This window comes from Sarcophilus harrisii, chromosome 4 (genome assembly GCF_902635505.1).
Source record: "Sarcophilus harrisii chromosome 4, mSarHar1.11, whole genome shotgun sequence".
Lineage (NCBI taxonomy): Eukaryota > Metazoa > Chordata > Mammalia > Dasyuromorphia > Dasyuridae > Sarcophilus > Sarcophilus harrisii.
The window spans coordinates 295,803,929-295,826,318 of NC_045429.1; the positions used below are offsets into that span (position 1 = coordinate 295,803,929).

General features: G+C 34.4%; 1 protein-coding gene across 3 annotated transcripts in view; it reads left to right on the forward strand.

Moving 5' to 3' along the window:
* Nucleotides 1-19,608, forward strand: part of LOC100932624 (zinc finger protein with KRAB and SCAN domains 8) — a 36,047-nt gene extending 16,439 nt beyond the window's left edge. For all 3 annotated transcript variants that reach the window (XM_031968431.1, XM_012548841.3, XM_012548843.3), the window contains 3 exons: nucleotides 13,140-13,231; nucleotides 13,546-13,672; nucleotides 15,490-19,608. In XM_031968431.1, the coding sequence (XP_031824291.1) occupies nucleotides 13,140-13,231; nucleotides 13,546-13,672; nucleotides 15,490-16,448 (1,178 nt within the window). In that variant the 3' untranslated portion in view covers nucleotides 16,449-19,608. The remainder of the gene's footprint in view (nucleotides 1-13,139; nucleotides 13,232-13,545; nucleotides 13,673-15,489) is intronic.
* Nucleotides 19,609-22,390: the final 2,782 nt, after the last annotated feature.

Consider the following 22,390-nt stretch of genomic DNA (forward strand, 5'->3'; position numbering starts at 1 on the left):
TCATCTTGTGCAACTTTGATAATGAAGGGCACACTATGTGAAATTAAACTTATGTTTTTACCAAGAAGTTTTATTACACAAAGAAATTATTGTGTGTTCAAGATTTTTTAACTCAGAAAATCTATTCTTCACATTGAAATACATGGAATAAATCTGTTCAGATGGTGGGTGTGTGTGTGTGTGCGTGTGTACACATTTCAAAGCAGCTTAATAGGAAGAATGCCAGACTTAGGATCCCAGGGACTTGTGTTTAAGTTCTACTTCTGACACATACTAATTGTGTGACCATAAGCAAGGAAGTTAACAATCTTTGAGCCTCAGTTCTTCATGTCTAAAAATAAAGATTGAATTGAATTAAATTCAATAAACCTTTATTTTATTTTTTAGGGTTATAAAACTTACTAGTATTTTATTTTTCCAAATAAATACAAAGATAGTTTTCAACATTTACCTTAGCAAAATTTTGTGTTCCAACTTTTTCTTTCTCTCTTTCCTCCTCCTTCCCCTCCCCAAGACAGCAAACAATCTGATGCAAGTTAAACATGTACAGTTTTAGACATATTTCCATATCCATCATCCTATGCAAGAAAAAATTAGATCAAAAAGGAAAAAAAAACACTAGAAAGAAAAAATAACAAGCAACAACAACAAAAAAGGTGAAAATACTGTTCTTTGATCCACATTCACTCTTCATAGTTCTCTTTCTAGATGTAATGGCACCATCACAGGTTTATTAGAATTGCTTTGAATCACCTCTCAGTAAACATTTATTAAACACCTCACTATGTACTGGTCATTGGAGGTATACTGACAAAAACTAAATGGTCCTTACTCTTAAGGAATTTACATTCCTATTTGGCAGAAACAACATATATATGATAAATTAAATACAAAATTATATACTAAGTAATTTCAAGACTGAGGGTATTAGCAACTGGAGATTGTAGGAGATTTGGATAGGCTTTCTCTAGGAGGTAGCTCATGAGTTAGTTTTGATGAAAGTGAAAGATTATAAGAGGATGGTGATTCTAAGAGACATTTTGTGAAAATTTGTTTTGCGAAAATCATATCATGTATGATATATTTCTGACATCTTTAACTTTCCTTTAACTCATTGTGTCACTAGCATCAATAAATTGCTCTTTGAATTTATTGGTATTTTTAACTTGAATACCCATATGATATATTTGTAACTTATTCTAAGGCCTAGTGCTTAGCTTCTCAGTTTGTTAACTTCTTTGTCTATCATTTCAGTTGCACAGATGATTTTATATAATGCACCAAACTCTGTAAAATGGAGTAAAAGAAGAATAAAATATATTATCTGCCTTTAGGGAACTTATGGTGTAGTAATATGAGATAACTATTCTGGGAAATATAATTGGAAGCCAGTGAATGATGAATAAAAGGGTTATAAGATAGCAGTAAGGTTAGCTGTTAAACAAGTAATAGTTATTTGGCAAACTTATGTGATTTTCAGTTAGTTATTAGAAGTCTGAGTTGTAGAAAAAAAGGAGATAAGTGACAGAGTTTATCCAAGTTTTAGGATTGTTAAAGCAGGTACAGCAAAGTGAAAGGCACAAGCAATAGGGTATTAGTAAAAATATAGTTGAAATGACTGACCATTAAGAGTAAGATAGAATTGAAATGTTTGAGGGACAAGAATTCCCTAGGACAAAAAACAAGTGAGAGAATCAAGAGCAAGCAGGAATAACTCAGTTCACCATTTTTTAAATGCTACTATATGCTAAGGAAAAGCACAAAAATGAAACAGTTTCTGATATCAAAAAGCTAGTCTACACTATATATCTGGATAAGTACCAGATAATTGGAGGAAGAGAATGTTCTAACAGCTAGGGAATGAGTTTGCATAGGAGGTGGCATCTGAGATGAATCTTGAAGTAAAGTTAGTATTTAAGAAATGTAAATGAAAATGATAGGTGGGTCATTCAGTCTTTGTAAAGACATGAAGATAGAGGATAGAAAACTGTTTAAGAAACAGTAAGACAGTTTGCAATGTAAATTGTATGGAAGAGAGTGATGGTGGGGCAAGGGAACCACTTAAAATTTTTAAGCAAAGGAGTGAGATGGTTGTTCAAAATTATTTTTAGTGTTTTGTGGAGATTGTTGTTAAGGGAAGATACCTTGTAGGTACTGAGACCATTTAAGAGACTATTAAAGAGTGTTGTAAGCAAAAAGTGATATGGATGAATGAACAGAATTCAAAAGCTGCTAAGCATATTATGAACATAAAATTGACTAGATGAGGAAACTACTTAGATATTAGGATGAGAAGAGTCGAATCAAATCATTAAACATGTATTATGTGTCTACTATATGCTAAACTAGATTACCAATGGATGAAAAATAAAGGAGAGATTAAAATGGAAGTTACATTAGTTCACTTTTTCTGAGACTTGTGCTAAGAAAGGGAGAAGTTATTGAATTAGATGATAGCTTGAGGAAATTACAGGACCAGTTGAAAGTTTTTGTGTGTTTTTATGCATGAAAAACTCCTGAACATGCTTGTAAGCAGTGGAAAACAAATCAGATTGAAGGATTGGAGATTGAAGATGAGAAAAGAGGAAATGACTCCTGAGAGATAGGAAAGGAGATGAGCAAGGGCAAAAATGGAGGAAGAGCAAGGCCATTTCTTGTTCAAAAACTGAAGCAAAGGAGTAGAAAGATGAGATGATTAAAGGGTTTTGAAGAATGGAATTAGGGAAGAGGGGAGAAGTCAAGGTAGATGATCTCATTTTCTCAGCAAAGTAGCAAGTGAAGTCCTCTGCTGAGAGGAATGAACGGGAATTTGGGGGAAAAGAAAACAGTCATTACACGGAATATGGCATAAGAGTCATTAAGAAGAATAAAATGATTGCCATGTAACAATGAAGTCCTGATTGTAGTTAGATATCATGAGCTAGTAGATAAACTAGTCAATTCAAATCAGTTTATTTTAATGAGCATTTAATAAGCTATTTGCTAGATACTGTTAGGTCCTGCATGAAGACTAAAATAAAAATGGCTACTTTGTGTCAGAGGTTCAGGCTGTTCTGGTAGTAAGACTTGTCTTGTTTTTTTCTCTTTCCTTTTTTATTTAAAACTTAAATACAAAATAGAAAAAGGAAAAAAAAATACATTGCCATGTGTACCAAACATAGAAGATTCAAAACATGAACAATAAATTTTCATTCCAAAAAGCCTATATAATAAATACTACATATTGTGTTCAGAAATGTTCATCTTTTTGTTGCTTTCTTGTAGGTTTTTTTTTCTTTTATGTGTACTTTTTACTTTATTTTTTCCCCTTTCTTCTCTCCCTCCCCTCCCCAAGGCTACAATTAAACTCATATATATTTATCTATATACATATACACATGCACACACACGCACACACATATACATATACATTTATATACTATACATAGATATCCAAAATCACACACATATATACTCATACATTTATATATATCTATGTAAGATTATTCTACTCTTGTTTTATTCTTTCTCTGAAAATGGATAACATCTTCCTTCACAAGTCTAAGTCTCCATATGTTTCTAAATCAACCAGGTCATCATTTTATATACCACAACAATATTCCAACCATATACTATCTAGTTATTTAAAATAATCTAAAACAATGTTGATTAATATGGCTGGCATATAGTTTGCCAGTTTTTCTCCATTTTAATTTTATCTTTCCTCCTTTTTTTAACCTAATAAATTCTACTTCTGCTTTTTATTATTATATTTATGTGTATCTTATTTTCTGTCCCTACCTTTGTCCAGTTCTAATTTTTGAGGAGTCATTTTCTTCAGTAAGATTCTGGATTTCCTTTTCTATTTTGTTGATTTTCTTTTCATAATCTTGTTTTTTCTTGGATAGTTCTTATTTAAAAAAATTTTTTTCTCTGATTTTTAAAGTCTTTTTTGAGTTCTTTTATGAATTTTTTTGGGGGGTGGGGCATGTGGCCATTTGGAGTAAGGAGAAGTGTCCCACTGGATAAATCTCTGCTTAAGGAAAATGATTTTGGGGGAGGATTCTGAGCTGGCAGAATAGATTGGTAAATGTCAAGCTCTCTAGATTTCCTTTACAATAGAACAAATTTGCCCTTCAGGGCAAACATAGAGTTGAGGCCGAACCTGGCTGTTTGTAATATAACCTGAGAAGATCTGAAGAAAGACCTGGGGCCATTATTAACCTGTGTGAAGTGCAAATACTTCCTGGCTAGCTCCACAGAAACTCCAAGTGGGAACCCTGGGGCTAGCTAAGTATGGCTAGAATCTTGACCAATTAAAAATGTCATGGAGTGATCTTAGGGCTAGAAAGAACCCACACATCTAGTGAGTGCAATGGCAGGGGGCCAGGAACACTGCAGGTTTCAGGCACTTGCTGAAGGGTGGAGCTTTAGGTTTATTCCTGGTCTGAAGGGAGAGCTGAAGAAAAGCCAGAGACACCCTCCCCCCACTCCAAGATTAGAGATGCTTACACTAAAACTTATTATTAAAAAAAAAAAACTGGCAAAGAATAAAGAGCCCAATCATAGAAACTTATGGGAACAGGGAAAATGGGGTTCGTCTTTATAGGAGGATATTGAAGTAAAAAGAGCTGCTTTTATCCCAAAATGTAATATGAAATGGCTGCTTGGAGAGATTTATAGAAGAACTCAAAAAAGAATTTAAAAATCAAATAAGAGACAATGTAGAAAAAACTAAATTAAAAAAACATCCAAGAAAAACAAGATGATTATGGGAAAAAAGTTAACCAAGTAACAAAAGAGCTACGGAGTCTCAAAGATAAAAATAACTCTTTGAAAATTAGAATTGGGCAAAGGGAAGCCAGTGATGCTATGAGAGACCAAGAAATAACAAAACAGATAATAAAGAATGAAAAAAAAAAGAAGAGAATGTGAATCTTAAAAGAACAATGACATCTGAAGAACAGATCAAGAGAAATATAAGGAAAATTACTTGGCTGTAGTTTGTGGAATGATGCATAGTGGCTGCAGTTATGGAATAAAGACAAGTTATTAGAGTTGAAGTTGAGGTGTTTAATAGAGAGCGTAATATTTAAATTTATTTATTTATTTATTTTGATCTTGACAAAAAAATCAGCAAAACATGATTGTGTCCATATATAAAGGACAAAAAATAAATTATGTATGAATCTCTATTATATACAATTTGGGTTTTTTAAAGGGACAAAATAAACTCACTAGTGTTTTGTCCTCCAAAACTATCCTGCTTGTCTGTGCTTATTTTTGAACTTCTTCAGCTATTTTCTCTCTATTTTACAAATGTTCATTGATTCCATTGTCTTTGCATTGGGCATCACCATCATTATTCCTACTCATTTCACAATAAGAGGAGATAATATATTAAAGTTCTTAGGGGTACAGGGTTTGAGTGAAGAGGGAAGTCTGTGAGTTAGGTACTAACTTTTTGGGAAGGGAAGGGTCAGAAAATGACCAGAAGATAGGATCTGAAAAGTGTGAGATAGATGAATTGAATGTGTCTCAAAAGAGAAGTACTTGCTGAATGATGATGGCATATGAAGGATCTAGAAGAATCAGTAAAGATCGGCCTATTTTGTCAGGAGAAAAAGAAAGAACAATCAGTACTAGAGAAGAAGGGTGACCAAGTGTAAGTAAGCATTCTAACTCTCCCTTCTTGTAGCCCCAGGTCATCAAACAATAATGTAAAGGAATTTGAATCTTAAAATTTTATATTATTTATATAACTTCAGCATAAACTATGGGGGAAACAAATATTATAACCCATGAGGAAAACAAATATAATAAGCTATGCTGAGTCCTATTTCCTCAAAATTATAAATAACTTTGCTTTCTCACCTTGACCAGTTGTGTTGTTCACAGGTATCATTCCTCCCTTATTCCTCAAGTGTTATTACTTGCACCACCCTCCCAAATTTGTCTTCATGCAACTTTTGGTTTGGTCTTCTGGGGCCAAACAAGACAAATCTTATCATTCTTCTTTATGGGGATATTTCAGATATTTAAATTCAAGTGTCATTTACTCTTATTCCCTCAGTTTTCCCCTTTTTTCCTCCTCATCTCACTCGCCCCCTTCTCTCCTCCCCTTCCCTGGTCTTCTTTCCAGGCCAAATATTCCTAGTCTTTCAGTTGAGATTTCATGGACTCAGGGCCTTATACTATCCTGCTTGTCTTTCTCTGAATACCCTCCAATTTGCCAGTCCTTTGTAAATTTTTGCCCAGACAATACTCTAGATGAGGTCTGAAAGGACAAAACATTGCTTACCTATTCGTGGAAGCTATGCCCTTCCTAATAAAGCCCAAGATTCCATTGAATTTTTTTGGCTTTTATTCTGGGAAAGAATTCCCCTTTTTCTTCATGTGGCAAAATAATGCTCAACATCTTTTTTTCTTAGCTCCTTAGGTTCAGCAATTATTTGTAGCATTCAGACAGCACTTCCTGAATTTGTTAGTCTCAGCATAATGCTCTCGATGTTGGCACATGTTTCCTTGCAAGCCTAATACATATTTCAGTGCAAATTCCCTTTTCCTTACTCCTTTGCCCTATAACAGTAAGAATGTAGTGTCTTCTAGAGGGAGGTCTATTAGCTTATTAGTATATGTATTTCTATATTTTTACTAGCACAGAAAGGTGGAGAGAAGAAAATAGGATAGTAATAATAGCATTTTATGCTGCTTTAGGATTTGAAAAGTAATTTAAAGTTTATATTTCTATCTTATCTTCACAACAATCCTAGAGAGTAGCTACCCAAATTTTCTGCTGACCTTCAATCTTGAATTTCTAACTATTATAATAACTATATAACATAATAACTATGAATAACTATAAAATAGTTATTCAGTAGACATCTTAAACTCAGTTTTGTTCAAAACAGATTTTATCTTTCCCTCTAAGTTCTTTCCTGTAACTAGCTTCCCAATTACTGTGGAAGGCAACACCATCCTCCCAATCCCTAAAGTTTATAATCTTGGATTCATCCTGGATGCTGATCTTACTTTTGCAACATCTATTGATCACACTTCTTTCTCTCCCCTGACATGCCCACCATTCTAGTGAAACCCTCACCACCTCACTTCTGGCTTATTGCAATACTCTGCTGGTGGGTCTGCCCAAAGAGATTTTTCCTAAAGCATAGGTCTGATCTTGTCAGACCCTTACTCAGTAAACCCTAATGGTTTCTTATTGGTTGCAAGAGTAAAAAGCAAATGTTCTATTTGGTATTCAAAGCCTTTTATAACCTAACCTATTTCCTACCTATAAAACCTTCTTACAGCTTTTTTTTTTCTAGCTACGTAATCTTCACTTCAATAATACTGGCCTTCTGGCTGTTCTACAAACAATTCACTCCTCCATCCATGGCTTCCTTTAAGTTCCATCTAACATCCTATCTTCTACATAAAGCCTTTCCCAGCTCCTCTTAATTCCAGTGTTATCCCTCTGTTAATTATTTTCTATTTATCCTGCATGTGGCTTATCTTGTATATATTTGTGTATATATTTGCATGTTGTCTTCTTTCTCAGATTATTTCTTGAGGAAAGGGACTGTCTTTTGCCCCCTTTTTGTATTCCCAGTGCTTACTATAGTTCCTGGCACATCATTAATAGATATTAATTGATTGGACTTGCTCTACCCTTTACTTGTCATTTTTGCTTGGCAAATCAACAGTGCTTCAGCTCTCTTCAATCACAAAGCCCACAGATTGGTTAGATGCTATTGGCAGTGAATTCATCAGAGTCAAGATTTTCCTAGTTGCCCCTATTATATACTTCTGCCATTTATTGTCTTACTTTAATCTTTATACAAATGTTCTCTACCATGATGCTTTTGAGTTTATGAGTTTCAACACATAACATAACATAATATAACACATGCGGTAGTGTTACCCTGCTAAATTATTCTCTGTTTTTATATAAAGGATACTTCTCCAATCTCATATTCTAATCCCATCCAATCAAGTCTGAGTGATACTTAGGTCATATCTAAAGAAATAATTTTTTTAAAAAAAGAAACTACAATATTAGGTTTAATAACTGTATTTGGGTACTTTTGTCTATCCTTTCCCACTTTCAATTTAAGTTCTATTAATTAAATTGTCTTCAGATACAAAAATTCTTCCTATTCCCATACTTTTCTTTTGTCATTTTACATTTTATTTGTCTTAAAAAAAATCTTACCAGGATTTTTCTAAGAAATTGATTTAGATGACTTAGAGGTATCACAATGTTTTTAAATAAGATGAAAATTGGAGGGCTAAATGTTAAGTATTTTAGCGATTACTTATGATGTCTAAGGTAACTAATAATGCAGATCATAAAATATAAAATAAGTATTTTTCAAATAGTCCTTCTTAGCATATAAAGTTATAAATTTGATTCAGAAATCATAACTGGTTCAAAAGAGAAATTTATCTGACCCTTGTTAACTCTCATTGCCAATAAAAAAAAAAAACAACAGTGCAGCAAAGACATTCATAGCCCTTGTTAGATATTCTCCTGGTCAAATGTGTTTTATACTGTAGTCCAGAAAATTGAATCTTATTTCCTGACATCATCATCTTAGTGATTTCTTTACTAAATATTCTACTTTTTCTTTTTAAGGTCTTTATTTTATTCAATAGTGGGGATAAAAGCATTACTCATAAGTAGTTAAGATTCCCTCATCAGGGTCAGATTCTTCCATCAATTTCCTGACTACATGTCTCCTTATTGTCTGTTTTACCTTTGTTTTCAGCTTCTATCCTATAGATAATGGGTTATGGTAGCAGAGGTAGATTTAGGCCTGATATAAGGAAGATCTTCCTACTGATTATAATTTTAAAAAATAGAAGATTGAATGTTATGTATTATTTTTTGCTGGAAGTCTTCAAGTAAGGAATTTGGTATATTTTAGATTGATGTTCAAGTGGAGAGTATCTATTCCTTCTAATTGAGAAGTAATATGAGCTCTGAATCAGTGATCATTTTTCTTGTTTTGTGTACCTGTTGAAATTGAGCTCTCCTGTTTTTTATGACTTTCCCTAGATACTCTTAAAGTATGTTTTCCATTTACTGTTCCTTGCTCTAATATGAGTTCAGGAGACCCAGCTTTAAACACCATTAGGTTATTCTTATTCATGAAAACTTCTTTTTACTTTAGTCATCTCTAATTATGTGAAATTTTAAAGCATAAGTATCTATATGATATAACTCTCGAATGATTGTCTCTCCATGAGCTTTCACTTTTAGCCTTTCTTAGAAATTTCCTCAGTATCTAAAAACATACACTGGCATTACTACCAACTTTTATTGCATCTTTAAGTGTGGATGCATAAATTAATACAACTCTAAGTACTACTACACACCTGTCAGACTAGCTAAGATGACAGGAAAAGATAATAATGAATGTTGGAATGGATATGAGAAAACTGGGACACTAATATATTGTTGGTGGAACTGTGAACAGATCCAACCATTCTGGAGAGCAAGTTGGAACTATGCTCAGAAAGTTATCAAACTGTGCATACTCTTTGATCCAGTAGTATTTCTACTGGGCTTATATCCCAAAGAGATCTTAAAGGAGAGAAAGGGACCCACATGTGCAAAAATGTTTTTAGCAGCCCTTTTTGTAGTGGCAAGAAATTGGAAACTTGAGTGTATGCCCATCGATTGGAGAATGGCTGAATAAGTTATGGTATATGAATGTTAATGGAATATTAGTATTCTATTAGAAACGATTAGCAGGATGATTTCAGAGATGCCTGGAGAGACTTAACATGAACTGTTGCTAAATGAAATGAGCCCAACCAGGATATCATTGTACACAGCAACTACAAGATTATACAATGATCAATTCTTATGGTTGTGGTTCTCTTCAACAATGAAATGATTCAAACCAGTTCCAATTGTTCAGTGATAAAGAGAGCCATCTACATGCAAAGAGAGGACTGTGGAAACTGAATGTGGTTTACAACATAGCATTTTCACTTTTTTTGTTGTTGTTTGCTTGCATTTTATTTTGCTTCTCTCTCTCTCTCTCTCTCTCTGTTTGATTTGATTTTCCTTGTGCAGCATGATAATTGTATAAATATGTATGCATATATTACATTTAACATAACCATGTTTAACATATATTAGACTATTTGCCATCTTGGGGAGGGCGTGGGGGAAGGAGGGAAATTGGAACACAAGGTTTTGCAAGAGCTAATGTTCGCATATGTTTTGAAAAATAAAAAGCTTTAATAAAAAAATAAGTGTGGATGCATAGGAAAAACTGAGTAATATTTGATTTACTCCATAACTTAACTCTAGAGATGAGAAAAAATTCATACGTAATACTGTGTATGTAGAACATTAACCAGCTTTTAATAAACTAAATCTGCATAGTTATGTAAATATTGAATTAATCTTTAGCAGAAAATAGCTATCCTGGACAGAGCATGATAAAAGTAGAAAATGCAAAAAGCCTATTATATAAGTAAACTAAAGTGCTATAATAAGTTTAATCAATTAGACAAAATAATTTTATTTGACACCTGCAGTGCTAGGGAAATTAAGCCTTAAAAATGCTTATAGACTTCTGACTGAATGTGAGATCATATAGTATATGAATAATATCATTTCCCCAGCCAGGTGAATATGGGTTGAAATAGAGAGAGGTTAAAAATAATAAATCTTCTAGAGGACAGTGTTTTATATATATAGTTTTTGAATATAAAAATGAAAAATCAATTCATGTGGTCATCTTAAAGGAAAAGTCTTTGAAATTGGATATTGTAGTGATAAGAAGAATTAAATGCTACTCTGAAATTACAAAGCTGAGATCTTTATAATTATTATGTTTCAGTGTGGTAACTTTTTGATGTATTACCTTTTAAACTGGCTAGGCAATCTAATGTATTGAAAAGTTAATTGACTACTGAAAAATCAGTCACGTTCTATTGTCTGGTTTTACCGCAGAAAACTAAATTCTTTAAAATTTAGAATATTGAAGACAATGAAATGCAGGTCCCTCCTTTCAGAATAGAAACAGAAACCTATATATACTAAGTGGTTTTTGTCAGATAGTTTACATTTTGACCTAGTTTTTCCTTATGGCATGCCTAGATTTGCTTTTTCTAAATCATTTCCTGTTGCTCCTAATTTGATTTCTTAGGGGCCAAACAAAATAAGTCAGATTCCTTTTTCATGTAGTTGAAATCATAAATCCTATTGTCTTTAGGCTAAATACCATCAGTTTCTTTAATCATTATGTGGCATGAATTTAAGACTCTCTATTCTTCTCACTGGTTTCTATTGCATACTCACCCGCTTGTTCATGTTTTCCTTAGGTGACATGTTCAGAAGTGAATTCTTGAAAGCAGTTCCTATCAATGCAGTCCATGATCATAGTAACTTTTTTGATTGTTGTTGGTAGTTCATTAAAACTCCTGAATTTTACTTTAAAGTATTGTCTAACCATGCCTCCACAAGCTTTTTTTTTTTTTAAAAAACAGATTTATCTTAATTAAATTTGCTTTAGATTTCAAGTTTGCCTGTCAAGATTTTAAAAAATCTTAACTATCACTCACTTTATTAGGTATCCTTTTCAGGACTATTTTATTTACTTATTGGATAAGCCTGTGGTACATTGGAAAGCACTGGATTTGGCATCAGAGACCTGGATATAAATACTGGCTCTACCACTTGTATGTCCTCAGATGTTTCACTTAACATCTCTAGGCCCCAGCTTTCTTTTCTATAAAATGAAGACAGTGAATTGATGATATTTATTATCTGTGATCTTACATAAGTTGTTTATGAAAATGTTCAGCTACACAGAGCGAGGCCATAACTTCCAAATTGACATGGAACCAGTTCTTTGAGTCAAACTATTCAGCCAGTTCTGAAGCTTTCTAATTGTACTGCCTCCCCAACTTTTCCATAAGAATAGCAAAAATCTTGTTAACTATATAGTATTTCTCTGGTGTAGTAGTTTTAGTAGCCCCTCCAAAAAGGAAATAAGATTACTTTATACTGATTTGTAATTGATGAAACCATGTATCTCTCTTTATGATTGCCAATTCCTTTCCTAGATGATCTTAAACCATTTAGTTTACCAAGAACAAAGGAGACATAACAACTTTTATTTGAATAATTTGTGGGAAAAGGAGGTAGAACTGAAGAGTGCCTACCCTGACAGGGATGTATGTAATAATAAAGTGGAGGAGTTGAAAAGATGGTAGGTTGCCTTAATCTTTCCTAAAGATTTCTTTATGCCACAGAGAGGAGCTCAGTACCTTCTTTTCTACTTCAAAGTAGATTACCTACAAAGAATGTAAGGTTAAATACATTATATTTCTTTCTTTTTTACTGACTGTGTAAAGAAAACTTTGAAAACCTGACTGTATGCATATGCACACACACACACACACACACACTTTATGTAAATAAAATCACATTAGGGAATTAGGGAAGGTTGATAACCTACTGAGTTCAAAAATGCAGTAAGAATACCACAAAGACCTCACCTTATCTGTTTATATTACTCTACTTTTACAGTAGAACATATTTAGCATTTACTCATTACCTTTGTTACATCTTTTCAACATAAAACCATATGTTTTCACTTAGTTACCCTTCCACTCTTACTTAAACTACCAAATCTGAAGTTCCTTAGTCAAAAGCTCTGAAGCTTGAAATTCGAACCTGGGTAGACCTGTGTTGATTTTGGCAATAAGTTTTATGATAGAAGGTGGGCACTGGAGGTTAAAAGAGACATTCCAGAAAGCATTAGTATAAATTAAATTAGTTCTGCAGGTTCCCTGGTTAATTGGACAATTGATCACAGATATGGAACTAAGAGATATTACACTGAGACACAAGTAGGGGCCATTTGTTACATGCTATTACATGTCATGCTATTAATAGTAATGAATTGAAAAGTCTTGTTCAAAGGATAAATTATGTTTTTAGAGCATTCAAGTATAGAGTAAGAAAACCCTTAGATATGACTAGTTTCAAAATATCCAGTATACATTTTAAAAAGATAAGAGGCAGGTTTGAAATTGGTGGGTAATTAATTCAGAATCCCACAAGTTTGGATCCTAGTGAGGAGAGGCCTGAGGACAAGGCTAATACCATTTATGCCTTCTTTTTCTTCTCTTAGTTTTGCCTATTCCCCAGGCTCCTGCTTCATCTCAGAAGGGAAGCCCCCGAGACCAGGAGATGGCAGCTGCACTTCTCACAGCTGGGTTCCAGGTAAGCTGTTGTCTGCTTACCCCTTATTAAAACCCCATAGCTGCTACTTGATTATTTGCCATCATCCTGGATCTTCTAGTAAATTTCACCTAGGGTATTCACCCTAAATACTTCTTCCTGAAGATATCCATTCTGGTTTTCTGATGGTCACCTTTTCTATTTTTCTCCCCATTTCAACACTGCCCATTTCATCAGAGAGATTCTCTCACTCTTCTACTCTGATCCTGCTGGTTCATTTTTTTACTCTGGGTTAAAGTAATGGGACTATAACTTTTGAGACAAAAGGCCTCAGTGGGGATTTTGTGTTGTTCCAGACTTTGGTGAAGATTGAGGACATGGCAGTATCTCTTATCCAGGAGGAGTGGGGACTTCTTGATCCAGCACAGAAAGACCTCTGTAGTGATGGCAGGCCAGAGAATTATGGTCACATGTACTCCCTGGGTAAGGACCAATAGCAGATTAGCATATTTTAAAATTTTATTGACTTAACATGGAATTGTAGCCATGTATGTACGTATGTATGCAGACCTCAATTTAAGTTTAGCCTCAGGTAACTGAAATATAAAGACCCTTGTAAGATCCTAAAATAACATGCTTATCTTTTTTGTTGCTCTTAACAGCTTCATGAAGTAGGTAATATTCCCATTTTACAGATAAAGAAACAAACTAAGAGAGATTAAGTGATTTTCCATGAGTCACAGTAAGTGTTGAGGTAGGATTTGAACTCAAGTTCTCCTGAATTCCCAAATCCAGTACTCTAATCACTGCCACGCTCCCCTGCACCATGTTCTTGGCTCTCATATTCCAAAGGATAGTTTGTTAATTTTTGTTGGACTCTGTTTGGAAGCAAATTTCTGGATTTTTTTTCCTTACTGTCACCTTTTCCATCTTCCCACTTCCCTGAGAGATATTTGATATATAGATTTCAAATTTTATTTACCACTGTTTATCTTTTTTTAAACCATTCTTTGTATTTTCTCATTCTTACTATCTTTGCTAGATCTTCTTGCCATAATTATAGAATTCCACTTAGCAACTCTCCATCCCTTTAATTCTTCTTGATACTCTTCCTCCAGTCCTTGTACAAACCAAAGTCCAAGTTTTTCTCATGTGAGCCTTTTACCAGCTTTAAGATCATAAATTTAGACCTAGAAAGAGCCTGTGGTAATCTGGTTTTTATTCCATAATTTTATAGATGAGGAAACAGGCCAAGAGAAGGTACTTGCCCAGGGTCACACAAATAATAGCTAGAATTTTATTGCAGAACAGTTTCCTTTTTTCTACAACATTAGGCTTTTCATGGAGGTGACACTTAAGGAAGAATGGGAAATAGAGAATACAGTACCCCATAAACCTGGGGTACTGTATTAGGGTACTGTATTCTCTATTTCTGTATTCTATTACTGTATTCTCTATTTTCACTTCACTTGTGAATTTGATCTTGTAGGACTGTTTTATAGATCAGCCTCTGCAATCTGCTTCGTTCAACTTTCAGGTCTGAGAGTAGAAACCTGGGACTTAAGACAGTAGTTTCCCCAGTTCAAATCATCTTCTCTCTCATTGCACGTACCAAGTTGGATTATAGTAACTGGTTCTGATCTTTGTGGTTATGTTGGTTTTATATCTTTTGGCATTGGTTCCTGTGCTTCTGGAGGTCAGGAGTCATGAGTGAAAGCCTCCATTCCCCCTTTGGGCTTCCAGCTTAAGCTTTCCTCCTAGATTGATGTTTTCTTCATTTTTTAACATATACCTTTTGGTGACCTTACCCTAGCTCCCCACTTATTGCAAGATTCAGATGGTAGATTCCTTTAAGAAGTAGTGAACACCAAATTCTTAAATGACATTAGATCCTAATCTGTTTTTGTTGCTCTGAGCATGCCGAACATATCTTTTGTCTTTAATGGTTTCTTAGATTACAGTTTATAGTTAGAAAACATTTTTAAACAGTACACATTAACAGAGCATCTCTTATTTTTCCAGACTCTTTTCTATTCTTCCCTACCCCCTTCATGCTAAGATAAGAAAGATAAAATCTTGAAGAAGCATTAGGAATGAGTAAGTGAATAGAATTACTCGTCATTTTCTTTGATTAAGTCTGGCTGGGAGCTTTGTTCCCTATCTGCTAACTATGCATCACTGTTGTTCCATGGTATTTTGAACCTTGGTATTTCTTTTCTTATGTTATGATGCCACTTTGCTATCAAGCCCTGTGCCATTTGAGTGTTCTAGTGTTATTTGGTTTCTTTGGTTTGTTTCAGGTGGTGAGACCAGGAGTGAGAACAGAGATCTAACTCAAAAACAGGTAATTTCTCCTGAAATGGAACCAAATGGAGAGAAAACTGCCAAACGCAATGGGAACGTTCCTGAGAGTAAAGATCATGGACAAGTTAGTGAATATACAGGCAGGATAGATCGACGACGAGGAAATCCCCCCACAGGAGAAAGACGACATAAATGTGAGGAATGTGGGAAGAGCTTTGCCCAAAGCTCGGGTCTTGTTCGACACTGGAGAATCCACACTGGGGAAAAACCATATCAATGTAATGTGTGTGGTAAAGCCTTCAGTTATAGGTCAGCCCTTCTTTCACATCAGGATATCCACAACAAAGTGAAACGCTATCATTGTAAAGAGTGTGGGAAAGCCTTTAGTCAGAACACAGGACTTATTCTACATCAGAGAATCCACACTGGGGAAAAGCCTTATGAGTGTAATCAGTGTGGGAAGGCTTTTAGTCAGAGTGCAGGCCTAATTCTACATCAGAGAATTCACAGTGGGGAAAAACCCTATGAATGTAACGAATGTGGAAAAGCTTTTAGTCATAGTTCTCACCTTATTGGACATCAGAGAATCCACACTGGGGAGAAACCCTATGAATGTGATGAGTGTGGAAAAACTTTCAGGAGGAGCTCACACCTCATTGGCCATCAGAGAAGCCACACTGGGGAGAAACCCTACAAATGTGGTGAATGTGGGAGAGCGTTCAGTCAGAAGTCAGGTCTTATTGAACATCAAAGAATACATACAGGAGAGAGACCCTATAAATGTAAAGAATGTGGGAAAGCTTTCAATGGAAACACAGGCCTTATTCAACATCTGAGAATCCATACTGGGGAGAAACCTTATCAGTGTGGGGCATGTGGAAAGGCCTTTATTCAAAGGTCAAGTCTTATTCGACATCAGAGAATACACAGTGCAGAAAAATCTGAATCCACATAATATGTATGAAAGCTTTCAGTCACAATTCAAGCATTATTCAACCATTAGAGAATTAGCTGCCATTCCTCAGAGCCTAGAAGAAGAGTGCTTTGCAAAATTAGTAGGGTGCTTAATAAATGTTTGTTAAATTTGAATTGAAACTACACTGGAGAGAGTCCCTGTCATTGTAGTAAATGAGTGAAAAGTAAGTTAGTCACTGTTATAATCTTATCTAGTATCTAGTATCATAGACTCTATATGGTATAGTTACATTATACTACTCTTCAGAGCAAGTTGGGCAAAATTTACTTGATATTTTGGCCCATTATGTAATGGGATGCAACTTTTAAGTTGCCTATTTATTCTCTGAAATTGAAAAATGTGTTTGAATAAGCTGCTTATTTACCACCCAAGGAATTTAACTTTGGTTCTGGCTAAGTGGCTGTGGATTTGAAAGCTGCTACTATTCCTTTCATCACCACATTTTGTCTTTCCCATTGTTTTCCTTCATATTCTTTGTAGAAATTACTGTCATGTTTCTGATTGGATGTACAGTATTACTTTAGATTATCATGAGGTTTCATGAAAAACTTCAAGCTTTATAAAATCATAGGAAAACTTTGAAAAACACTTAATTCTTTCATGAGAATATAACTACATTTTATTGTAAATGCTTCTGTGATTGTCTCCACTGTTTGTGAATTCTTTATTGTTATTTGAATTCAGAATGCTATATTTTAAAACCATATCCAGAGGGTCTTTTCTTTTTGTCATGTCATTTTGCTGACTCTTTTGGATACACAGACATATTATGTCCATTACTTTTGGTGAAGTTATCAAAGGAAGTGAAAGCAAAGTAATTATGATAGGAGTAATGTAGAAAAATAGGTGAGTTGAAATCTTTGCCTAGTTTTTTGGTCAATGTTCAGATAACTGTATGTTATAGCTCCTCCTGCTTTGTACAGTACAGTACAGTACCACCTATTCTAAACTTGGGACAGACCCATGCCATACAACCTTCAGAATGCTACAGATTGGGAAAAAACAGAGGCTAAGATAAAATATATCTAAAGAATATACATTTCTTCTGGTCATTATTTTTCTCTCATGTTACAATCAGCCTCCACAGATGTTGATGTACAGCTGGTACATATTATTTCTTTTTGCTTTATTTCTAGCTATTAGCTTCAGTGACTTCAGTATCTATTTTGAAAATCCACGCATATCCTCAGTTTTAAAGATCCTTTCTTTCTTGGACTATATTGCTCTCCATCTTTACTCTGTTAGTCGGACTGACCACCAGGGTCACTGCTCTATATCTGAGATTTCCAGGATATGAGTTGTGAATAAAGTGATGAGGTTGATATTACAAATTACCATACTAGAACTCAGGAAATCTTTCTTATACTTTCCTTAAGATTTCTTTGAAACTTATTATTTATAGTTAGCTTTAGAACCAATTTAAAAGTCATGCTAGAAACTCATGCATATTACTTTGTTTTTTTTTTCTAAAACTATTTTCCAATTTGTAAATCTCTTCATTAGTAGCTTGGATACAGACTCCTCTGGGTTGTTTTTAAAAACCAAATACCATCAGTCCTTTAAAAGATCAAAGATTTTCCACCTGTGAAGATATTTAAAAGCATGTAATAGGGGATCTGAACATAATTCCAAAGGAATCCCAAGAATGCTTTGAGTATTTATTTGGTTGGAGTGATTATAAGATCTCCTAATGTAACTCCTTTAAAAGAATAGCAGCCATTTGGAGGTATGAGAGAGATAATGTAGAATAGTGGATAGAATGCTGGACTTGGAGCAGGAAAACTTAACTTCAGACCTGCTTCTGACAATAAATTTGTGATACTGATTAATTCACAAGCAATTATATGTGGCTTAATCAGTTCTCTAGAATTTACCTGTTACATCAAAGATGGGTTGTAATCTGTGGTAGTGGAAGGGAGTTCCCTATTTAAACTGACAAAATCAGATTCTTATGTATGTTTTTTTTTTATTTTATCTTATAGGTCATATGTTATAATGAATCAAGTTCCTTCTCCGCCTGCCTCTCCTCACTAAAATCTCCTAGTAACATCTTTAAGGAACACCCTTCCTTAATTAAATTTTCCCTTACCAAACTGTTTGAATATTAGATTCAATCTTTCAACTTACATTGCTTGTCTTTGTTACACTGGTTCTTCTCCATTACTTACCTAGTACTTCATTGTCAAATGCTTTAGCCTTTCTTCATTCCCCATTTCACTTCTCTTAGTCAATTGTCTTACTCATGTTAGTCTCAGAGTAAGCTGATTTCGAGCCAGATAATGCCATAGAAAACTCCTTTTGGACATTTACCTGTTAATTAATGATTTAGAAAATCCCAGAACTAAGCCATCTTAACCTACTATAGATTATTCTTCATAGTTTCTTTAAGATAAAGATTTTGCTTAGAACATGTTTTGTGGATACACGTGTTCCTTAGGATGAGATTTCTGATGGACAGTAAAAACAACTGTGATGTGGGTTCTACCATGTCTCTCATCCTTCCCTTTTTCATTTATTCAACAGACATTAATTATGTGCCTTCTGTAAGGAGCGCATTTTTTAAAAAGTTTAGAAAATATTACCTGCCTTCATGGAGTTTACATTATAAATATCATTATAGTTATGGAATCTCAGAGCTGGAAAAGATCCAGGGGCATTTTCTTCAATCCATTCTTGACCAAGAGTGCTTTTTAAAAAATCTCCAACAAGTGATTATACAGTCTGTACTTGATATCCAGTGGTAATCTAGTGAATAATCTACCTCCTTAGACAGGCATTCAGTTTTTAGATAGGTTTAATTGGTAGGAAACTTTTTCTTCTTGCAAGCCTAAATCTGCAGATTTCTACATTGTTGTAGTTCTTTCCACTGTGACCAAACAGAAAATGTCTAATGACTCTTCTACCTAACAGCCCTTCAGATGTTTGAAGATAATTATCTTGGTCTTTGAAAGATTAGTAATAATGACTAATAAGTCATACCTGGTATTTTTTTCCCAGTGTTTTTGATGTGTATTTGGAACAGATGACATGAAGTCAGAGCATCCAGGAACTTTTTAATTGTATTCTTATCTAGGATGTCGAAACCTTTTTAGGAATTTAGCCTTTATTCTCCTTGGCAGAGAAAATAGAAGCAAAATAAGAATTAATTTATCCTTTCCATTTTTTTTCATTATCTGATTCACTCTAAGAGTATGCTTATCCATTTTTTGATACTCTTAACAAAGCTTAAAAAGAATTTTGTTTCCTACCTAGCTTGTAGCTCATTCTGAGCTTTTGTCCTCCAGATATTATACTTCATAGCATCATGCCCTGTTTTTTAATTCATCCTATTTTCTACCAAAGCAAGTCCACATTTGCCTCTTTAGAGTCCCCTTACTCATTGAAATGAGTGTGTGTGTGTGTGTGTGTTTTCAGAATTTTATTCTTGAGACTTTCTTATCCTTTTTGGGCTTATCTTATTGAATTTGGGTCATGGGATCCTTCTTATTTCTTTGAATCTTTGAAAATCTGTCAAAATCTAGAGTGCATTTTAAACTTCTTGGCTATCTTCTTTGCTATCATGAATTCTAAAATATTTTTCGCTATTTTTTTAGTTAGTAAAAATCAAGTTTCTGTGTCCTTTCTCCATTTCATTCTCCCCTCCCCCTCCCCTTTCAACTACCCCATCCCCTTTAATTCTAGAAGGGTCAATGACAAATCAAGAATTTATTTGGGCAATAAGAGAGCTCCAGCAGATACATAGATAATCAGAATTCTGAATTATTATATTATATTCCTGTGTTCTTTTTCTTGAACTTATTTATTTCCTTCTGTTCAAAAAAGTTATAATATACTGTTGTTGGAATTCATGGGAGCTGTTGAAATACACAGGAGCCACCTGACAGTGGCTGCTAGAGATCCAACCCAGACCTGCGGAATGAATCTCCTCTTGTGAGAGGATGAGACAAGGAGACTGAGAGGCAATTGCTGTTCTCTGATCTCTGACTGAGAGGCCGTTGTGTTATCTGACCTCTCTCCTCATTCCTTTGCCTCCAGTTTATCTAATTCTCAGTCCACAACACCTGTGTAAGCAAAGACTGCCTTGCAACTCCTTCAGATGTTATGATCCACAGCTGTGGAGGCTCTCAGAGAATTGACCTGTCCCTTAACATACTTTCATGACAGAAATGCCACTGTTCCTCGCTCTGCTGATTACCCAGATGCTTTCAAACTTTCCTCCTCTGATTTCTGGAATTCCTCATACAAGTATAGCTTCTTCATATATAATGCTGCTCTTTTAATTTTAATTTTTCTGTCTTTTTTCAAGTAAGGTATTATAGAACTGTAGTCCAGATGTAGTTCTCAGGCCACAAAACCTTTCATTAGGGTCTTTAGTTGACTTTACTTATTACCCTTACCTTGAGACCATGGGTTTTATTACTTAAATTGATATCCTGTGACTTATTCTTCTTGTGATATTGTTGCTTCTCTCTCTTGTATTTTGCTTTGTAAAAGAACTTAAGCAGTGTTCTCTCTCTCTTTGTTTTTAGTTTAAAGTCAGTTCTCTTCTACTCAACCACCAACAATTTTGAGGAGCAACTGCTTTTCCAAAACTAATTTTTTTTATTACAGCATAATACTTTGGAACTGTAGTTATAGATTACTCATTTTATAAATGAAGAATCTGAGATCCACAAAGGTTAAGTGCCTTTCCACCTAACAAAAATTACATTTCTCTGCTTTGCTTTTAGAGTAAGTTTTGGGTCTTTGTGGAAATAGGGTGAAAAAACAAGTTTTTGTCATTTTGTGCTAGTCCATTAAGGGGAAATATGCAGAGCATAAAATAACTGCAAATAGGAGATGGGATTTAGGAGGGTAACTGAAAAAAATAAAGCAATTACCTTAAAGCATCTAATGCTTCTGTCTGCTAAGGGGAAGTGAGATATGTTTAGCAGAATGATTGAAGGAGGAGAATTTGTACCTCAACAAGGAGAGATGGGGGGAAAAAAGATATAGAAAAAAGGTCTAGCTCACCTACTAAGTGAAATATGAAGAACCTTTTCTTAATCTGGATACTTCTTCCATCTACAGTCCTGTTTCCCTTCTACTCTTCCTGGAATGAAGGAAACCAGCACTTATAAATGCCTTCTATGGGCCAGATATTGTGCTTTACAAGTATCTTATTTGATCTTCACAGCAACCTTGGGAGGTAGGTGCCATTATTATCCCCATTTTACAGTTGAAGAAATTGAGTTGGACAGAGGTTAAGTGAATTGCTCAGTGAAAGTCTACAGCCAGATTAGAAAACAAATCTTCCTTACTCCAGCCCCAATAATTTTTCTGTTGTCACTAGTTGTATCCTAATTTCTCATATTGGTAAAAACCCCATTTTTGGTGACTGCCTCCTCAAATGAGTTATATATATGTTCTTCTTTGCATTTTCTTAGTAAATTCTTAAATTATAACTTAGCTTCTCTTCTCACCTTATAGGTATAGTCATTGTTTCTTGCCCTTTCCTTCCCTCTATTCCCCAAAAGACATCACTTCAGTTGTCCCATTACCTTGTGCATCATCGTTTGAACTTACCAAATACCTCAATCTTGTAATTCTTTTGAACTTCTCCTTTATCCAGTGCCACATACTTAACATTTTTATTTAGTAATATATCTCAGATCTCATTTTATATTTCCACAGCCACTCCTCCCATCAAACTGGCCCATTATCGCATGCATGAATTATTTAAGTTATTTGGTTGATCTCCCCATCTCTTAAAGTCCTCCTCTAATGTCTTCTGCACATATTAAATATTATTTTCATGGCATATTTCCCCTCAAGAAGCTATAGTGATTCCTTATAATCTAAACTTAGTTTGCCCTTTCAAGTTTTCTATCAATTTGTTGTTCAAAAGTAGCTAATCTAATCTTTTAGCTAGTTCAAATTTT